This window comes from Thermobia domestica, chromosome 10, assembly GCF_964235325.1.
Source record: "Thermobia domestica chromosome 10, izTheDome1.hap1.1, whole genome shotgun sequence".
Classification (NCBI taxonomy): Eukaryota; Metazoa; Arthropoda; class Insecta; order Zygentoma; family Lepismatidae; genus Thermobia; species Thermobia domestica.
In genome coordinates, this window is record NC_137463.1 from 169981595 (window position 1) to 170004805 (window position 23211).

Below are 23211 nucleotides of genomic sequence, written 5' to 3' on the forward strand. Positions count from 1 at the left end.
TGTCATAACAAAACAGCGGCATATCTAAAAAAAAAAAAAAAAAAAAAAAAAAAAAAAAAAAAAAATGAGACAAAAGCAAACATAAAACTAACTTGGCACATCAATCCAAAATTACCAGAAACTAGCCCCATGAGAATATTTATTTCGATTTAATAGTGCCTCATCCTCTTCTATTTTTTATAGGTTCGGCCCGCAATCGATTGAAATCCTATACTACCTCCGAAATCTCTCTTTCTTTTCACGTTAGCTGTCTGAACGAGGATTGCGTCTGACCAGAGAAATGAGTAACAATTTGTAAATGTTTCCTTTATTCTCATGTTTCAAGACATAGTAACCTTCGTTCTAATAATTTAAAAATTTTTCGTCCTAATGATTTTTTACGTCTTAAACTTTGTAGACTTCAAAAACTCAAAGTACGTAATTCTAAGTGTATGCTTCTAACTCTTTCCACTGTTGTTAATATTTCATAATATTCTTAACTTATTCATTATGCTCATGGTAAACAAATATTACGGTTACCTTTTCAACTTAAAACATATTTTCGTGTTAAGTACTACGCGCATAATAAATAATGTGACAACCAACTCCATTCCATAGCAATGATGAAATATCCAGTGTAAATATGTAATTTAACCAACTTACTATTTATCACTTAAAAACTACAATTCTTAATTTCCTTACCTCCGGTTGTTTCATGCCAACCGTATCACAATATGGACGATATGTGCCATCCAATAATATCTTTTGCACTTGCATGACAACAGAGTCATTTTTCCAGTCTAGATCTGTGATATGTTGTCCAAGAGATTTCCCATAAATAGCCTCTGGCGAGGTAATTCTCAAACCTAACAAAATGTTAATATATTCTTCGTTCATGATATAAGTCTTTTCACTAAAAGATAAAGCTGCCACTTTGAGTTCAGTTTGACTTATAGAGTTTTTAGAAATCATTTCCACATCCATTTCAGAAGAAATCATATTTGTCGTCATCATAGCTGAAGAAGATTCCATTTCTTTCATTGTAGTAACAACAGGCATTGTAGTCCTTGCCATGGACATTGTGGTCCTTGCCATGGACATTGTGGTTTCTGTAGCTGCCATACTTGCACTTGTGGTTGGTGGCATTGTCTGCATATCAGTTGCCATGCCACTTTCCATAGGCATAGCGTCTTGGTCGTCTATTGACACAGTATTCCCCTCCATTCCTGGAAGTTTCTGAGGCTTCACTGTTGATTGTTGTATTCCCATTGATTGTTGTGTCATCATTTCAGACATTGACATTGGAGCAGTTGTTGTACCATATCTATAAAGCAAAATGCTTATTATTTTTTAATTATTATAAATAATCTCGCAATAGAAATTTTTAATATAGAGATTTGAGATTTGTTAAAGAATGAATTTTAAATTTTACTCGTATTTTAGTATAATGCAAAACCAATATCTGATACATTGTACAAATTTAATTGTTCAAACAAAATGTATGTAATTTCCAAATAAATTATATTTTAGATATTCGAGACAGAGTATCTAAAATATAATTTCACAATAGAATATCAAGTCCACTTTTAATGTGCTTACACTATACTAAATATAGACAGTGCTTGTTTTCTTAAGTAAGATCATTCCAAAAACTAACGAGTGCAATTAAACAATTTAAGAATTAATAGAAGCTAACAAAATTGAAAGTCAAAAAATATTCATACTATCGCTACAACTGTCTTTATGGAGCTCCCTCGTGGCTAAGCGGTTAACATACGCGTCTTTCTCGTGAGAGACCCGGGTTCGATTCACGGCAAGACCTCATGTGGTTCGGATTCCACGTTAATAGGTCCTGTCTCATATAGCCTCGCTGCTGAAAGGGACGTTAACTCATCAACTCTCTTTATGCTGTGCAAGCTGTCTTCTGTCCTCGAATATTATGATAATTAATATACTGTTATTAGTTCCTGGCATTATATTGTAGTAATGCTATGACAGTTTATCTTGATCATTTGCTTTTTTCTATTGTAGACAGAACACAATCGCTCCGTTGGCAATATGCACCAAGAAAAAACAGTGGGCAATGGTCATGTAATAATACTATCTTCGATAATGAATCCCGTTGTTTGGTGTAAGTCATTGCCATCAAATTATTGGCCAGCAAATCACTGTATCTTGTAATATTAACTGTACACTCTTATTCCAGGTAGCTTTCCAGTATAGAGTCTTTTGAGCCCCAAACACGATTAGCAATATCTTTCTCAGGAAAGTCTGTCTTGAGTTATTTTCTGTTGTTGATCCTGTGTGTTTACACTCCACATTTCACCATTTGAATTCTGGTTCATCTCCTTTGACTATTCTACTAAAACATTCGTCGTCTTCATTGTTGTAGCGGTCGAGTTAGTAGTGGAGGCTGACAGATATCCTGCTCCTTCTTCGTAGGTTACGCTTATTCGACAATTGTAACAGTCTGTCAAAGCAATTTGTGTTTAAAAATCAAAACACAACTTTATATCCTTTGTCTATTTTTTATTAAACGTCACACATTACTATATAATTCCACAAACAAGACGAAAACCATACAAATTGACTGAATGTCTTCAAAATTACAATTACTACAGGTACAATGACTTCCTCTTTTCTCTACCTTCTGCAGAACTGCTACGGACCATTACAGTCAAATGTTTTTAAACTTTTCACAATGTTGCCAGATACAATACTTCACATCCTCCCACCTTTTGATTTATGTCAAATAAATCAAAACAAAATCACACTAAGTACCGTACAGGTATCTTCACCTTTCGACCCTTTCTTGTTGTGACAACACGTCCACCCTTTTCTTCAACTTTACCTAAATTGAAGTTTTTAGACGGACATTCCTCTTCATCTTTCGCTTGCACAACATCTTCTTCGGTTTGAACAAAACTCACTTCCAAGGGGTACAACCGCTGAACAGGTCTTATAATTTCTCCACTCTCAGTCTTAATCCTAGCTACTCTTACAACGCCATCCTTCCCAGGGAACATCTTTGTAACTTTTCCTAAACCAGTGTAGTCTTCTCTTATTGTCACTTCCAACAACTACAACGTCTCCTTCTTTTATTTCTCGACAAGTTTTCTTTCCGGTTTGCTTCAGTACTAACTGACTTAGATACTCACTACGAAATATATCTCTCAATTGTGTTCTTTTAACCAAAGTCGACGTTTAAGAGAATTTATCTCACCGCAAATCACTGGTTTCTCTAAAACTTCCATCCTACACGAATAATTGTCAATAACATCAGCTACAAGTATACTATATTTGTTAAATGACTCCTTTTGTGTTTTGACACCACCAAACAAAAGTTTCGAACATGTTCTAAAGTTTCAGTACATATTTTTTGACAACCCAGTATTTCCACTACTCGCTTAGAGATATATGATCTCTGTGAACCACTGTCATAAAGTGCACGCACTACACATTCTTTCCCGTTTGTTTTCAATTTTAACTTAAGTGTTTGTAGGAGAAACCCATCCCTACCATTTTGATTCGTTAGCGTTACGTTATGTTGTAATGAATTTTGTTTTGTTTTCTAATTTTTTCTGAACACAAAACCGAAAAATGTTTTCCCTTACACAAAAACAAACAACATTAAACGTACAGTTCTTGGCAGTGTATTTGTGAGGTTTCAAACACCGAAAACAACACTTTTGCTGCATTAACAGTTTCTTTTTCTCTTCCAGGTTCATACTTTTGGCCTTTTCATAGTTTTGTGGTAAATGATACGCCTCACAAAAACACATTGTTTGTCCTTTTTTTTTACCTGATTTTGTCCAGAAAACAGATTATTAACAGTAGGCACCCTTTTTTCTTCTTTATTCTGTTTTAAAATTCACCACGGAAGTTTGCTTCACTTTAAATCAGCTTGAGCAAATGCAATCCGTTCTTCTCCCTCCACTTCATTTCTCAGAAACTGTAACAACTGTTTTAGTTTCTCACTATATGTATTTGCATTACTATCACTTACACTGGTAGTTGCTGAATGCCTTAACCAAACCCTCAAACAAGATTCTACCAAGGGGAATAACATAGCTGCATATTTTTCACTTGTCATACCTATTGATTCCAGAGCACGTAAATATGACTCAAGTTTATCATATAAGGAATACAATTTTAACTTATTTTTGTCATTCGAAACATTCTGTATAACAAGTCCTAACAGTTCACATATGTAGTACTCTATCAACAATTCTTCCCTACCAAAACGATTGCATAAACTTTCTATAGCTTTATCGTAATCATCGGCTGTTGGTGGATAACTGTTCACTACGTCCCATACTCTGTTACCAGTGCTAATCGCTTGTAGCAGGTATTGGAACTTGTCCTCTTTCTCGATTTCATCATTGTTGTGAATTCGCTTAAACTGACTCCAGAAACTTATCCACTCACTTATTTCCCCACTGAAAGTTTTCAACTCAATTTTCGGTAATTTAAGTTTCCTTTTACCTGTATGACCACCTGAACTGATAGAAGCAGCTACTTTTTTCAAAATGTTCTCATGTTTTACACGCGCTTCGTCGAACATTTCCCGGTCACTTTCCACGTTGTTGTACTCTTGCATGTAACGTGCTTCACTTTTTTACTTGTATCACTAAACAACAGCCGTTACTAAACAGTTCAAGTATATTTTCATCATAGGTTGACAATTCGGTTATAAGTCTCTCCAACTTCGTAAAATATAGCTTGACACTTTCCACATTTACACTGTCCTTTCCACATTCAGCCACTAAGCTATTATATGCCTTTGAAAACGATATCTGCACAGGTTTCCTAGCCTTTACTAATTTATCCATGATTCTTCCTTTTTTCGCGCCTCACGCTGGTGTGCCAGAATGTAACAGTCTGTCAAAGCAATTTGTATTTAAAAATCAAAACACAACTTTCTATCCTTTGACTATTTTTCATTAAACGTCACACGTTAGTATATAATTCCACAAACAAGACCAAAACCATACAAATTGACTGAATGTCTTCAAAATTACAATTACTACCTGTACAGTGACTTCTCCTTTTCTCTACCTTCTGCAGAACTGCTAAGGATCATTTCAGTCAATTTTTTTTTAAACTTTTCACAATGTTGCCAGATATAATACTCCACTACAACTTTTAACATTCTGTATCCAATAGTATACCCTTCTACGCAGTTCAGCGCTGTCCCAATCTATGTTGAAAGTTTCTGATAAATTTCAATTTCCTGGAACATCTTCAGACCTGAAAAATAGGATCACTTTCCTATGTTCTTTCCTGGCGCACACTAGCAGCAAAGCGATCGTATTCTCTCGGCAATTGAAGAAAGAAAAAATTGAGCATTCTAGATCAAACTCTTCTAGCATCACCACAAGAGGATGACATTGTAACACCGAGAGCAGACGTCAGTGCGTAAACTCTAAAGATAATTATTGTGAAAGTGCGTGTAATTTTTTTACTTTTCCCCGTATGTTAGAAGGTACTAGTAACTAGTAGAGAGTATCAATTATTCTGGAAATTAATTGAATCAAGATCAAGACAAATTACATTGATTCTACGGCAAACAGTCAATTTCATTATGGATGTTATAATTGTCGTATAGATGAGCATATAAGAAACGTGAAAGTAACCTTTTACCATTGTTTTCTTACTGAATTGCTCTTCGTTATATTCTCAACATCGAGAAGTCAAACTCCTGTTATGACATATATAAACGCTATACAAAGTATAGCTATACATTATTGAATTTAAGTAGAAGTTTTTATTCAGTTTCTAAGGTGATATATGTATTCTTCTATTCTTTAAATTTCTGTTACATGAATAAGATAAAATGTTTAAAAATTAAATTTTAAAATTTATGATTTACGAACGCTTCGTTAATGATTTGTGATCCTTCAGTCGTAGATAGGTAAAATTGGCTTACTTCCAGTCTCTAATGCTTGGATTAAATCAGTATCACGTAAGAAATGTACTTTGAAACAAGTTGCACATTATCTCTTGCTGATCGCACCATTATAAGCAACATTTAATAATTTTTAATATTTTCAAATGTGAAATGTTGATTTTTTTCCTTTTTCAGAGAATGCTATTGGTCGATTTATGTGGAAAATAGTAACAAATATATTAGTTATAATCTTCTAGTATAATTATATGTATTTCAATAAAACTAAAAATATTTCTTTATTTCCCCAGTTAGATGCATTTTTTAAACAATGTTTTCATATTTCTCCTATATTGACATTTAGAATATTATGCATTATGAAGAAATATTTTTAAAATGCATTATAATATTTGAAGAAAACAATCTAAAGAACATTTTTTAAAGAAAGTTTTCGGTATGTTTCATCCAAAATTAAAATTACTTAAATGTCATGAGTAAATATTAATAAGCCATGAAAATAACTATATTACTTATTTATATCATTTTTATAGAGCTAGATACATATTTGTTCTTCGTGTTGGTATAGATGAAAGTCATTCTTTGTCGTAGGAAGAAGTGTGATCTTTTGCAACCCTACCACTTCAGCTTCCAGCTATGGATAGTATTTGTATAGGTGTTTTATTTTTTATTTATTTATTTTTTTAAATAAACATAACAAAAATCATTCAATACTTCTAGTTGAAGATTTTGCTTCTAGTTAAGAAATATTCTTAGATTGAGGTTGTTTTGCAACTAAGAGCTCACTGTTTACATGAAAGAGAAAGTTGCAGAAATCCTAAAAGACATCAAATCATTTGCTGCCAAACTTTCAAATTTATGTTCATGTATATAGAGCAGTAATAACTATAAGAAATAGGGACGATAAATTTCAACTTTAACAATAAGAAGTAAAAAAAAAAAAAAATAATAATAATTTATGAAATTGATTGTATACTTCTTACGTTCACCAAATGAGAATCATCACAAATGATGCTTAGCACTTTCACATGACAAAAGATGTTTCCCACAAGAAAAAAAAAAAAAATCTCCAAATGGGAATCATGGTAGTTAACGGGTTAAAAGTATGCGTAAGTGCTAAACTGCAAAATCTTCAAAATAATATGCGTGCATTTAAATCCTAGAGTGCGTTAGTCGTAATAAACGCCCTATGGCACTGGTACTGCACTTATGCTCGGAATATAACAGAAGCAAGGAGAACGAAGTAGAAAAAAACCGCTACTTTTTTTTTTTTTAAAAAAAAAAAGAATATAAAGTTTGTAATTTGCAGTATAAGATTTTCATATAGGCAGTATAAGATCTTCATATAGGACTGAGTGAAGCTATATAGGCCTGTTCATAATTTATAAATTGCAAACATTTCTGAAAATAGAGATATCTCAATAAAGGGAATACGGTACTGTTTCCTTTGAAAGATGTTTAGCTAATGTTCACTGCTAATATTTTCTGTGACAATGTAAGATAGAGGACAAAACATTTAGCTTTCTGATAAAACTCCGTATTTCTGGTGGTACAGTCCAGTGACCGTAAAATATACGTAAAATATATGTACCCTCTGGGCATCTTACGTAAAATATACACCCTCTTGGTAAGAAAGGGTTTGGAAATCTCTTTACGAAGTCGGAGAGGGATTGACAAGATCTATGTTAAACAAATATCTATCTTAATACCCTGAATATGGATAAAGTGCATTTTATTACAATGAACCAAGAATTCTTATTTTTCAATTTATCCAAAACACCAGAATAAATAAATAAATAAATAATGAAAATAAAAATAACTTTAGTATACCTGTCGTTTTCTATTAACAGCATTCATAAACGCACTGTGGTATTGCTTTATTATCGTAGTTCTGTATGGTTGTGGCGACTTAGAGAATGAGAGCAAATGAATAGAAAGTGCAAAACTGCAGAAGTCCTAAAAGACATCAAGCCAATTCTTAAGAATATGCACAAGTCACAAACTGCAAAAGTCCAGAAATCACTTAGCAGCACTAGTCCTAAAGGCAGGACTTCTACAATTTAAGACTGTGCTTTAGGACCTCTAAATGTCACCCCTTTTTGTGGCATTTGGATTTAGTAATCGACCTCCTTTTATTAGCTGGTGATGTTAAATTTAGATGCTACAGAATAAACTTTAAAATAAGCACTGGGCAAAATAGCGGAATCTAAAAGTTCCACAGATTGCACTACAGATAACACTTTTGTCGCTGTCAATAGCCAAAGGCTTGAGCAGATCCAGTGCAGGGGGGGGGGAATTATGGATCAGATAATAATAATAATAATAATAATAATAATAATAATAATAATAATAATAATAATAATAATAATAATAATAATAATAATAATAATAATAATAATAAAAGACTCACACCCACTTTTGAAAGTCTTACGTCAAATTATTATCAGTACTGTCGTCTTCAAAATACCTTTCGAAACAAAGTAAATATTATAATCTTTTCTCTTGTTAATCAAGGAAGGTTCAAAATCGATGAATATGACATTACTTTTGCTGTTATTGCACACAATTAAGTAGTTTGGAAGAGATTAATTGATCTTAAAAGGAAATGCTCTACTTACAACTCATTTTTCTCCTCTTCTGACTCTAGATAATCTTCGAAGCCTTCCAATTGATCAATTCCTAATGCCTTAAGAAAAGTGCGTCCTGTTGGTCGACTAACACAGTTGGTGAGGTTTGTTCGCGGATAATACAATAAGAAGGCCAAACATATTTCCTTAATTGGATAAAGTCCACCCTGTAGATATAAATATTATTTTCAGTTCACATTTCAACATCAAGATTATTATATTAATTTGCAATACATATTTTATTGTAATTTTACATATTTTAATTAGAATATGTTATAACCAGCTTAAGTATACAGTACTTCAGTTTGAGAGACAGTAGGGTAGCTAGAATTTTTCAGGGGAGGGGGCAATGAAGGGCCCAAGAAAATTTTGAGAAGGCCATCTCCAATGAATGAAAAATTTTATTCACATAAATACACACAGACACATATGATATATATATATATATATGTGTGTGTGTGTGTGTGTGTGTGTGTGTGTGTTTTCAAGGTGAATGTTTTCATCTTTGTTGTTCATGATTTTACTCTTAAGTAAGTACTTATTTAATCACGGCGTTTGAAATATATGTGGCTAATTGATTTAAGTGGAAGCAGAGAAATACACTTTTACAGGTAAAAAAATAACTTATAAGATCATGCCTCTACTTAAGAGAGTATCTTTCTATTCTTGTGAGCAGCAGCAAACTTATGAGCAACCTCAAGATCCAACGATTTAGCAATTTTCTTCTCAATATAAAGTAATCCTAAGATTTTCAACCTATCATCAGTCATTGAATTACGTATATGTCTTTAATCTTTTCAAACATGAGAGTGGCCTTTCACATGTAGCACTACAAACTGATATAGTCACAGAGATGATATCTAGTTTGTAGGTTTCTAGGTATGAGTTTCTGTAGACGCAAAGAGCAAAGAAATTCATCAAGGAATCAACTTTGGTTTTCTCTCACCTTCATACAACTTTTTTGTGTTTAGGGGGATTTTGAGCTCACATTTGAATATTTCCAGATCACTTCCATAATACTGGGCCATAGACTCCACAATGTAGTTTAGAACGTTTTCACGTTTTTGGATGTAGCATGGTGATTGGTCTAATGATTTTGCTACATGATCCAAAGCGTTTTTCTGTCATAGTGATTGCTTTATCAATAGTAGGCAGAAAAATTTCTCTTAGTATATTATCTTTAGAAAATTCGTTTTCTGCCTCCAATGAAGGAAGAGGTTCATCCAAAATGAATTTGTGATATTTCGATGGCGAATGTCTAGTTCGTTTCCACGAGGAACCCCTATATTCTATCTGTTTCCGGTTCTGGAATTTCAAGACCATTTTCTTTGTATTTCCAAACATTCTTGATAAATTTGTTCCAATGTTGTTCGTTGAGAGTCATATTCTCCAAACCTCATCTTCGACAGGGTTTCAACTAGTGAATCTACAAGAATCAAACCTTCCGACATGTCTGCATCTACTTGAGATAAGGCGAAGCTCAAAATTATAGCATACACCGGTCATCTCAAATTTTAGCAGCCCGAAGATATTTCCTCTTTTACAGATCACACTAATTTGCTGGATGGAATGATGGAAATAAATAAATAAGTAAATGAATTCCAGATTTGGTTTAATACCGCATAATAATATAAATAGTTGTTTGGTAGATAAACTGTTAATAATAATAATAAAGTAAAAAGTAATGAACAAGGACAAATGTTCTTAAGAGGCAAACATCTCACAGAAACAGGAACTAAACTTTAACAGGACACTGATTTGTCGTCCCAGCCCACTTTAAATTTTAAGCCTTGCTCTTGAATATTAAGTTTCATTTTAAATTAAATTGCTAATAATTATCATGTATTCTTAATATTTTATAAAAATGTCCCAGTTTCACGCTCTAAAAACATGGTAGCCTAATCAGTCACAAACTAGACATTTGGTGCCCAGGGCAAATTTTGCGATTAGTACCCCCTTCATCTACATCTACACAGATTAGTTTGCTGGTGCCCGGAACAACTGCGTCTTGTTTGGATCTGCCCGTAGTTCAATTGTTTTAGGTTACTTTCACCCTTGAGCTCTAAAACTGAGTAATGAATTTGCCTTTACTTCATTAAAATGATGAAATGAACACTCTTTGAAGCAAAATGAGGAAACGTATTTTTCTTTCCCTAATATCAAACTGTTAAAACAGGCGTTTCAATCGGGACACCTTACAGCAAAAGAAGTATACATGGCCTTTTTCTGTCTTTCGTTTTTTTACCTTCACTAGTATTTAGAATTTGACGTGAATTCAAATACAAAAACACTTCACACCAGGGCCTAAAATTGAGTGGAGTACTCCACACCTAGTGGAACTGAAGGAAAGGAGTGTGGAACTGTAATTCTTAAAGTGTGGAGTGGTATTAATGTGAGTACCTTACTTTTCTCGGATTATGTATTTAAATGCGTTTAGTGTGTCAAACTAAGTCTTACTAATTCAATACATTCATTATGCAATGGGTTACTCAATTCCATATAACTGCCAGTATATGACATTAAGCCAGAATTAATACGTATAGGTGTCTCCTAGATGGCAGGAAAAACCATTGCCAATTTTGAGGTGAAGGAACTTTTTAACTATATTTAGTTTCAAACGTTTTCGGTTGCATTCATATAGTTTTAAAATATGCAACTAACTGTACGTTTATTTGTTGTTTCAATAGGACATTACACTTTTCCAATATAATGAAATGTGTTGTTTTGTAGATAAAAATTACACGATCCTTTGAATCCGTTATAGAAATATGTACTACCAGAGATAACATACAACAATAACCGCCAAAAATTTAGCCGAAGCACTGTAGACTCTCAATAACCAATCATAACCCACGAAATATTATCCGTTCGTAAGTTTCATGGGAAAAAATCTCACTAGCCGGCCCAGGTTAATTCTTTTGTCTATAGATCAGTGATCGCTGTTTGGTGACGATGCATTCTTGTCTTTGGTAAAGTAATTTCATTACTTTAGGAACAATAACAAAATGGAACAGAGGAAGGAAATAAAGAAACAAAAGGCAAGCCAATGTTCCTTTAGTTCGTCTTTATGCCTGCAGACACGACACCTGATACATGGTTCTCAACTAATTGATTTACCGGTACTTTGTGCTTACAAGCAGCATAGGATATTCAATTTTCCATGTTGCTGGGCGTTGGACATTAGGTCTATTTATTTTTATATGGAACATTGGAATTCAAAGCCTCAGCAAAATTATACAGGGATCCCTCCAGGAATTCCTTAGTGTGGGCACCCACTACTGACTAAATATTACCCGGTTTTGAGAAATCCAGCTCACAGTCAGCAGTATGAACAGGTACCGTAGGCAGTAGCCTATAGCGCAGTAAATTTGAGCCAAGTTGGGCATGTTGGGGAAAAGAGTACATGGTCTTGTCAGTGGAGAAGTACTTCACCAACTTGGAGTATTTTTGTTCTTTTCACGTATTAACGCAGCAATTTTAAGTGTGGGTAAGGTGCAGGGCGGAATTTTAGTGTAGGGCGGCGTCACGGCGATGCTAAGTACGGAAAACGACGCCCCACGTGGAGAGATCCCTGAAAATAGTTACGCCTATTAATATAAGAAACGTAACATCTGTTTCTGTTTCTTCGTCATTACTTTCCATCGTTTTGTGTATGCTGCAGTGATAATGGGGAGTAAGTAGAATGTTGTAGACTAGGGGGCCCCGAAGTCTTGCGATGATTAAAGATTTAAAGAAGTAGAACTTCAATCTTTCTTCTATCGGCTTTACAACTAGGGCCCCTTTTCTATACTTTGCGGGGGGGGGGGGGGGGCGCAAAAGTATGCTACGCCACTGTATATATAAATATATATATATAGTTCTGGTGATTCAAAAAGAATGTACCAGGCCTTATCGCAGCTAATACTGCACGTAAAGCCTTCAAACAAAAAATTTCATTACCAAATCGGATGTGTAGAATGCAGTAAAAATAGTAGCGAGACCAGTGGCTTCTCGTGAATACCTTCAATGGGGGGCAACTTCAAAATTTGCAATGGAAAGTGGTATAACTGTTGGAATCGTTCGAAAGGACATTAAATGTAATGCAACTTTTAGAGGACAAACTTTATTATATGCTTTCCCATTTAGCCACTAGAAGCATTGTTGCAGACTTGTATCTGACTACCCGTAGCAGGCCTTTATCTCAGCTAATAATGCACATAGAGCCGTCAAACAAACACTTGAACTACCAAATCGTATGTGTAGAATGCAATAAAAATAGTAGCGACACCAGTGGTGTATCGTGAATATCTCCAACGGGGTTCATCTGAAAAATTTCACATAGAAACAGGGGTTGTTTGTGTCTCCATTGAAACAAGCGCACAATGGAAGAAACGTCGAGAGGAAACACCCTCGCACCATCTGACTTTCACTTAGTAATGCGATCGTGTTGCTGCCAACGAGGAAGAAATATGCCAAGATGTTTCCTCTCTACGTCCTTTCCTGTATTTTATGGTTTAGTATAATACAATTAAATATGTATCCTAATGTGCCTTTAATTTCGTTTGCTCTGGATGCCAAATTTTCCTACATAATAATAATAATAATAATAATAATAATAATAATAATAATAATAATAATAATAATAATAATAATAATAATAATAATAATAATAATAATAATAATAATAATAATAATAATAATAATATTTTTAGTCGCAGGTAAACATGATGTACTGGACAGAACACTGATTATATGTCAAAACAAATGCTGACTAAACTAGTTTTTCTATACTATATAAAATTTTTTACCAGTGTGGAGCTGTGATTTCGTTGAATTTTAGGCCCTGCTTCACACCCACACCAAATGGCCAAAGTTCACCGGTAGAATATCGACTTCACATTCGGAAGATAGTATGGGTCGATCTCTCATGGATAAATATTTCGACAGAGGAGTTTACCAAGGTTCTTCCTCGGTGTCACTAGGGAAATTTTTATAGCCCTATTGACTCTGTTTCAAAGCCTTAAAATAAATTCAAAAGTAGTTGAAATAACTTAACGCTACTACCCTGTAGTCGATGCTAAATTAATATTGTTAGTTTTGAGATTAGATTTGAAGGAGGGAGATTAATTAGTATATCCTGTTGAAAATTTATGTCACCACTGATTTACTATTCTGCATAATTCCTACAATGTAATTTTCTCAGAAATACCTAGCGCTTAATTTTCTCAGAAATGCATATTTTGACATAGAACAAATATAACTCTATAATAAAAATGGGTATTTACTGACTGAACTTACTGAATGGAATATCCGTGGACCAGTCCCACAAACTCCTGATATATCTCTGATTACTAAATATCAGATAACTTGATGATACAATCTGGTCACGGAAGTAATTATCACTTTTACACAAAATAGCATTACTGCCGCGACCAAGTTGTATCATCTCGGTATCTTACCTGATGGTTAGTAATCAAGAGATTGTAGCACTGGCTCTGTGATAAACTTCGGAATTTCTCTAGTAGTGGCAGTTTTGGGATTAAGCTAGTTAAAACCGTTTAAAAGAAAATACTTCTGAACGATTTATTTATAAAGGATCATTGATTTTTGTTAGCCTCAGTTCCCCACGCTTTTGTTAGTGGTATAGGTTCACCAAGCGCTGACTCCGTTTTCCTTAGAGATCGCTAGTATCGCTTGCTAAATCGCAGCAGAAGATTTCTACAGAGTTGCCAATGGTCAAGAGCGTTAGGATACTAGATGTACTAGAGACACGACCAGAAGGTAGTCGAGAAGGACAACCAGTATCAGTAGCAAATGGTAGGTGTTGGTAGTATTTAGTATCTTAATTTTCTCGAACGATTGGGATACAAACAACAGAGAGAATGACAGAAATAATAAAACTTCTGCTCTTTTCTTTTACTGCATTTTAAAACAAGACGGCTCGATATTATTTGATAATAATAATAATACCTAATTATTTAATGGATGCTATGCATTTGTTCTATATTGGCATAATCAATGGAAATTAACTACTTAGTGTACGAAGACTTCTTTCGTCCAACACAAGTGTTATGTTCTACCGCAGCTTATGTTATTTGTAAGTAAGGATCTCTTATTTTAGTATGACTTTCAAAATAGAAGCGAATGGGAATGTCGATTGATTTTGCTTTTTTTTTCTAGTTCTTTGTCAAAAACAAAGACGATAACCAGATAAGGGACAGAGGTTAAAAGAAACATTCAGATGGTGAGGTAAATACATCCATCTTACAGATTTCGATGAATTAGATCTTGCTGTACTACAAACAAAAACGAGCCTGAAGCTTTTAAATTTACTCGGAACGGAGACTATTGCAATATAAGTTATTCTGCAGTTGGTAACTGTTGTTTATAACGCTATCGTTATATATCTCTTAACTAACCCTTGTATACGGAAGAGGATTTCGGTTGTTGAGAGATGTTTCGGTAGTAGTTTCACTTGTGACCACTATCAACTCACCGTATGTGGACCTATAACAGTATCATTCTGTGTGGGGGGCCACTATAAGGGCCAAGAATTTGAGCAAGGGGGCCTGCCCCCCCAGGCCCTCCCTTGGCTCCGCCACTGTTGGGAAAATAAGATATAAACTTCAATTGTATCTTTTATCATGCATCATCAAAACTTATTAAAAATTTTAATAGTCAAACATAGTAATATGATAATTCATAGTTCACACACACACAGAGACACGAACTAAAAGGGTAGGCATACGAATTAATGGGACTAAAACCGAAAAGGTATTCTGTCTCTATGACCATGTTAATTTTATAGTTATCTACATACAGAATAAAATTGCGGAGCTACATGGTGAATGACTGAAGCATAGTAGAACTTAAATTCTTCATGCCCAATATTATTCTTTCTTAAGAACTCAATCAAGAATAATAAACAACAAATATTATTTTCAATATTTTAAATTATAGAGCCGTAGACTTCATTTCCGATGAGAATTTATGTGATTCGAACTTCAGGCTAAGTTGTAGGTCCTCATATCCCAATAGTCTCCGATCTGAAAAGGAACATGAAAGTCCAAAAATTCAAACAAAATTTTAAGTTCTTAAAATGATCTTGAAATAAAATGAAAGCATTTACGAGATATAACATTCGTGCTTAAGATACATTCAGATATCACTAAGGGATTGCATTTTCAATATGCATATTGATTTACTCAGCAGAAATGATTTGCCGTGAAAAATGAGTGATATAATTCTTATGTTTGAGCGAATTTGTAAGATAGGTTAAATGTAAATATTTAATTCCAATATGAGCCATAAGAAGCATCAGAGAGGTCTGAGGATAAGGGTGGAGTGAATGGAGAAGTAACACAAATTCTGCACTGAATATAATATTTATACTAGTAGTAGAGATAATTGGTCTTGAAAAAAAAAAAACTCTTTTCTTTTTAAAAAATGAATTTTTTCCGTGGCTCTTTTTCATGGCTAATTTTGGGCTTTCTTCTTTTCCTCTTTTCTTCTTTTTCTGATATTTCAAGTTTAATGTAGAAATAATAGTATGTTCCATCTAAATTTTGCCATTATAACACACACACACAAAATAATTACTGCATTCTAAGAGATATCCTGAAAAAATTCAAGAATGAACAAAAATCTGCCATTTCATTAGATGTAAAAAGTGCAAAGCAATGGTCACACTCATGTTCCAAGAATTGTTTATAGAGCTATTAGGTTGCTATTAGGTTAATTTTGAACGACAAAACTATTTTACTAAAAGCTTTAATAGTATTAGCAACAACTGTTCTGAAAATATATTTAATAGTAGATTTCATGGTACAAGATTACCATTTAAAATATATGAATAAGAAGAAACTTCATTATAACTATATTCAACATTTATTGAGGCCGCTTAAATTCGAGAGAAAAAACACTTTAGAAAATAGTATCCAGAAATTTCTTACTTCAAAAATGTTTGACACGATATAACAGTAAAGAAAGGAGGATGTTAAACTAGCCATTTTTTACTTTAATTTGATAAAATAAACTCTCTATAGCTCAGCATAAAATGTTTCTCCAATAGAACGAGATGTAAGCAAGACAAGAGTTTATACTCCCCCCCCCCCAAAAAAAAAACTATATGTTTCTTGGTTTATAGTACCTAGGTACTTATTTCTTGCCTAACAGATAGCATTTAGGCAACCAGAAAAACACATATATCAAAATTTGCAATTTTCAGGAACTTCATAAGATAGACAACCGACACGATATTTAGGATATGGTAGTTTCATAATGAACACTTGCTGGTAATAACTACAATGCCAGTTTGAAAACCAATCAAGACAGCCTGCCTTGGACTGAATATGGGAATCACAAGTACTGAATATTGTAAACGCACTTTATTAATTGTAAAATCTCATTCGAAACAAAAGTGATACTTAAACTAGAAAGTTAAAAAAAAAAAAAAAAAAAATGTTGCTGCTGCAAAGAGTTTGCTGCTTATGGGGAAAAAATCCTCCGTCTCAAAAAATAGTCGGCTTCTTTTTTCATATTTACTTAGTAATCATGTTAAATGAAAATAACAATAGCTTAATTAATCAAACTTTGAGGTGTTACTCAAGAAAATATTATTTAAAAAATGTGGAACTAGCAATACATATACTAACCCTTTTAGTTTGTGTTTGTATAAACTATGATTTCTCGTATTTATTATGATTACTTATTAAAATTTATGATTTTTAATGGTACATGATCGATAAAAGAGCAATTTAAATAAATTATCTTCTCCGAAACTGATTATTGATTTTGAACATATGCTTAACATACTGTAAAATTCTCAGTTTATGTAAGGTAGAGCAATTATCGTACACGGGAATTTGGATTTTCCCATCACCTTTTATTATAAAAGATCTTCTTAAATACAGAAATATAATACAATAAGTAGATCCTCCAATAATTTTAGGTAAGAAAGTGGAAAGAACCCAATGACCAGGCGTCGTAGGGCTTTTGTAGGTGAGGTTCCTCTCTTTGACCTGGCGTCGTGAGAGGGGTAAGTTTTGTGTGATTAGGTGTCTCTCTCGGTGACCGGGCATCGTGAGAGAGAAAGGAAACCCAATGGCCGGGCTCCTTAGAACTTAAGGATAGGTATCTCTCAATTGACCAAGCGTCGTGAGAGCGTAAGGTGAACCCAATGGCCGGGCGCCTTAGGGCTTTAGGTGGTTTGATCAACCTGGATAGATTGATGCTTGTTGAGGCGTGCTTCTGTCTTTCATCCTAAAATGTCGGCTACCTTCGGTGATCTCCGTCCTGCCGACTGCTGTTGATTGTGGGCGACTCCTTTTCGGTACTGTAGTCTGCATTGTATTTGTTTACTGTCAATACATGTAGTACAGGCATGGTTATCGCATAATATGAAGACATGCGGAACCTTACAATATTCAATAACAATTATAATAATAATATTGCGTTAAGCTCGTTATTGCAAATCTCATGTCAAATTATTGTTAGTGAACTTGGGCTCGATATATAGATATTTGCATGAATGAATGATTGTTTAAAAGTGGAACTATTGGTAATATTTTAATTATGCTTTAAAGTCATTTGTTGCTTATCATTTTATTCTATAGTCGAATACATTTAAAAAAATCAATTTGGTTTTCAGAAATCTTGTCTTCTTAAAAAGTCGCAGGCAGCAAAGAGGTGTAAATTATGCTCTAAAAGAAATTTATTTTACTTACAGATTAAAGTATGTGAATTTTAAAACAAGAACATAGCATTTTTTCTGAGCTAATCTGCAAATCAAGAAACAAATCCATTCACATTTTTAGTTACAATATGAAGTAGTGTCACATTGACATTAAATAACCAAGCAATTAGCCTTTCCTCTGATTTAATCTATTATCTAACCTACTTTAAGAATGAAATATGAATGCGATTTATTGTTTATTTGTAAACCAATATGCATATGAAACGTAGGAAGAAAGAATTTATATATATTGAAGTATGTAGCATTCTTACACAAGCTCAATTTCTTATTTAAGCACACACATCAAAGAATTTTTCATTTGTTCGAAACTAGTAACATAGAAGATATATTTTGTTCCTAATAACTCCTTTGAAATTATTTTCTAGTTTAATATGCAGTCAAATTAGTGAGTTTATTTCCTATTAGTTAATTAAAAGTTTAATATGTTCTAATTCTATTAAAAAAGTAATAAATAAAATAGTATTTTCAAGAAAGCAAGTGCTTATGAATATCCAATTTTGACTCACTTTATTTTCGATATAAAAATGTATTGCAAATCTTGTAACAAGTTGCTCGAAAATTTGACCTTTTAAAACTTAACCATTCTAATAGATTAATTGATGTAGTAAAAAGTCAATTGTATAAAAGTAAGTTGATTACAGTAACTATACATGAAGCAAAATTAGAAACGAATTGACAGTTCAAAAACTATATGGAGATTTGTGTTGAGAAGGGAAGCTACGTCACCTAAGGTTATTGAAGTTAAGAGAAAAGCCAATTATAAAAATTGTTGTGGTATTTTTAAGTGGAGTCTTTCTGTAGAAAGAAACAACAATACAATGTGTTGCTGCTTTGTAACATGTTCAGAAGTGCTCATTAACCGAAGTGGAAGAAGCACAGCGGACGCCACAGTGAAATATTTAAGACATTGCAAAAGGCAACATACTTTCCTCTAAATGTCAATTTATTTCTTATTTTGATCCAGCTATACGCTTGGAACAGCTGAACAAAAAAATGAAGACAAAAACCTTTATTTAGGTTTTGTAAGATGTTTAAATCAGTTTGGATGAGTCTGCAAAAATTCCCAAAAGTGTCATATTTTTTAAATTAATCAGTGATTAATTTGATGTTTTAAATTAAACTGTAATATAACACACAAAGAGTGAAGAATTGACTGACTAGACCGGTACTCGAACCCTGGACCTCCGGCAAACCGTGCCGATGCGTTAACCACTACACTACCTCATGAGTGGTTAACGCATGAGCGCGGTATGCTGGAGATTCCGGGTTCAATTTTCCGGTCCAGTCAGTCACTTTACCACTCTTTGTGTGTCAGAATTCACATCTACAGAGGATTTTGTCTGTGTGTAAATAATTGGTTGTTTCCCTTTTATTTAATATATATAATCTGTAATATATTTAAAATTAATTAGAATTAATGATATATTTCTTAGCAAATTCTCCTCGATGTATTACTTTTTTACATATGTTAAAGTTTCGTGTTTTCAAAGAAAATATTTCTTGTTTCACAAAGTTGTTCACTTGTTCTTGTTTCACAAAGTTTATTTTTTCACACCTCTAATTTAGTGCCACTTGCTTCAAAGCTTACACGTTCATGATTATTTAACTTAATCGATTGACACACTCGCTCCTTTTACTAGTCTTAATAAATTTCCAGAATATGCAAACTTATTTAAGGGAGATTAGTTTGCTGTTCGTAGTTCATCAGATTTTTATTGAACGAAAAAATATCATCAAAAAGCTGAAAACAAGTATATTTAAACTGGATGGTAATCAGGAAAATATAGCAAATTAGTGTTTTTAAATGGCAAATTTTACCACTGTTGTTATTATTATTATTGTTTACGAAAAAAAATCAGAGAAACATGATGCAAAAAGATAAATCTATAGAGACAATTTTTAAATAGATTGGGATTAATCGAATCATCCTTTTTCACATAAGAAGAGACTTGTATTTTCCTTGGTTGGTTTTGGACATGAAAACATTTACGCATTCAGCGTTCTTTCAGTAACAGGATTTCATATATTGTCGTAGAAGTGTATTGAAACATGTACTCATTATAGTTTACGTACAGAAAATGTTACTTTCACTGTGGCAAGTCATAGGGATTTTGTCATCATAGATAAAATTAAAAATATAATAAAAAAAAAAATAAAAATAAAAACACAATGGGATCCGGAAAATGCATATACCGTCTACACCTGAGAATTGAGGCTTCTCTATGGCATTCCACCTATGACCTGAAATTCTCGTCCATCACTAATCACGATTAAATAAGTCAAGAAAATCACTACACTCTGCCTTTCCCGTACAGTTCGACTCTCTTCGTTGCTATTATGTCAATTCCGATCTTGCTCGAACGTAATCACCGGCCATTGCCTGTTTCCTTAATATAAAATGTAAAGAAGAGGGGTAGCTTACATCCTTTTGGATTAACGGAGCGCTGCACCGCATCAGATATCTTTATCATTTATAAGGTTGCTATAATCATAATTTCTATTGGCGTAGACAACATTAGTCTTGCTATGGTTCAAGTAATGTTTTAAATTTTGTTAGAGCAATGACGTATAAAATTTCTAGATACAAATGCCAGAATAAATGCCACTTGGTGCAGATATATATATTTTGCCCTAGGACTATATTCTAATACAAAGGGTGAGTTATGTCTTTTGGTTTTTGTTGCTTTCCTTTGCTTTTATAACACTCCAACAATAGTTTTTGGCAGTATAATTACAACAAGTTTTCGGAATAATTTTGAACAATGTTGCAAACTTTACCAATGTTTACCATATCTCTGGAATGGTTTGAGATATCAAATTGCTGTAAAAGGAATTTACATCTATTGAAAAACATCTCTGTGATTATAAGAAGTATTTATCTAAGAAGGTTTTCGAAATAAAGGCTTTTAAAAAAGTTAAATTTTCAATTGCTTGTAACTTTGTTCTTATTCATTCAAATATCGTGACAGTACAATTAGACAATAAACTTCTTTACATGCGTATTGATCTGCCGGTCTCATTTGCCTTATTACTGTTGTAAAGGTCACCAAAATTTGGATATTTGTGATACTGTAGCGTCCTTAATTTTTAATATTGAATACCAAATAATAACCTGATATAGTGCGACTGTAAAAAAAAAAAAAAAAAAAAAAAAAAAAAAAAAAAAAAAAAAAAAGAGATTGGCAATACTGATAAGCTGGCGGTATCGCAGAGTATGTCAAGCAATGTCCTCCTGCCGACATTTACATGGTACAAAATTTCAGTGTTTTAAATCAGTTAAAAGTTACAACAACATATCAAGATAAAAAATCCACCCTGTATATGTATACCTTGTGATCGGACTCATATCATCAATTAACATAGAAAAATGCATTTCCTAATACTTTATTATTATTATTATTAATAATAATCGTGCTGTAGCCATTTTTTACTCACAATACCTTTCAGAAGTATCTTAAGAAGAAACTGTAAAGAAATAGCTACAGCGAAACAATTACCGATAGAACATGAATAAAGTAAAACATATTTAGAAACCAAAACTAACAAAATGGAAAACAAAAACAAAGACCAGTTTATTAATAATATATTAATTGCATTTGTTTAGAAATAGATTGATTTTTGAGCAAATACAACATTAGAACTCTCAAAAAAGTACTTTTGAAATTGAGATACGAAGCCTGAAAAAATTTAGACATGCCAAGAATTGTACCCAAATTTTTTGTAAATATGGACTAATATAGATAGGGCAAGTATTTCTTACAATACACAATAAATGAAGAAATATCGAAGATATACCGTTCAAGCAAAACGAGAAATCGGAATTAGCACAGCACGCATCAATTTAGAGTCATAAGATCCTGTTAAGTGATGCATTGGTGATTAAAAAAGAAAAAAAGAAAGAAAGGAAAGAAAAAGAAAAATAAATCATAGAACTAACTAATATGAGATGTGCTAAAAACATACGAGAAATCAAATTCCTGAACAATGAACTGACGTGAAGAATTGAAACTATTTTCTATTTGGAGTATCACTTTTAAAAAATTACTAAAACAAAGTAAAATAAAAATTAAAAATTAGAAAATCAATTGTGTTTTAAGGATTGTTAGAACTTTATTGTTAAAGTGACTGATTACACTTGCAACAAATTTAAACTTTTTTTCTGTCCTTCAAATGAAATTATGTGATTTTAACTAAATGACAGGTGCTGAATTCACTGGTGGAAACCAAAATGTTCCATCACATCACGTTTTTGTTGCGCAGACTAGAACACATTATACGAAATGTACATATTTGCATATATTTACTGTCTAATGTAGGCTAGGAAGGCGTATTAAATTTTGTTGATTTACCCTTTAAAATATTTTTTTGGGTCGTTTACGCTTGTAGACATCTTCTGGAGTCTCTCTGATGATAGAGTAGTAGTACTCAGCCAGCATACTTTTAGCCGATTTTCCCCTGTAACGCTTTTAAAATATGGCAATGTCCTGATGAAACCGTTCTTCGTATTCATCACTTACTGCGCAAGGTTTTGAGGGAAAAGATCAAGATGTGATTGCAAAAAGTGTAATTTTAATGACATGTTGCATCCCATGAGTTGAAAACTGCGTATCATGTCACTAACAATAGCTTCATAATTTTCAGCCTTTACATTTCCAAGAAAACCTGAACATACCTATTTAAATGATAGGCAAGTTAATTTCTCAATTTCAGAGAGTTTAGTTTCAAATTCTTCATCTTGCATGACTGGTTTAGTCTGTGAACCAACAAATACTCCTTAAGTTTTGGAATTTCTTCTTTTCTCTGTCTAGTGCTTTTACAAAAATCTTCATAAACCCAAACTTCATATAGAATGGTGGCAAAAATACATCTTGAGGGTTCACAATTGGTTTACGAGATATGTTCTTGATGCTAGGAATGTAATCTTGTCTTTGAAGCCAGAAGTCCCCACACATATGCCATTTGATTTT

The 23211-nt window shown here is 33.1% G+C and overlaps 1 protein-coding gene across 1 annotated transcript in view; it reads right to left on the minus strand.

Moving 5' to 3' along the window:
- The window catches only part of LOC145662838 (uncharacterized), a gene marked incomplete in the record, with an annotated part of 50178 nt that overhangs the window by 5161 nt on the left and 21806 nt on the right, over nucleotides 1-23211 (minus strand). Inside the window, 2 exon segments of the mRNA XM_081728754.1 lie at nucleotides 682-1303; nucleotides 8503-8678. Of these exon segments, the coding sequence (XP_081584880.1) occupies nucleotides 682-1303; nucleotides 8503-8678 (798 nt within the window).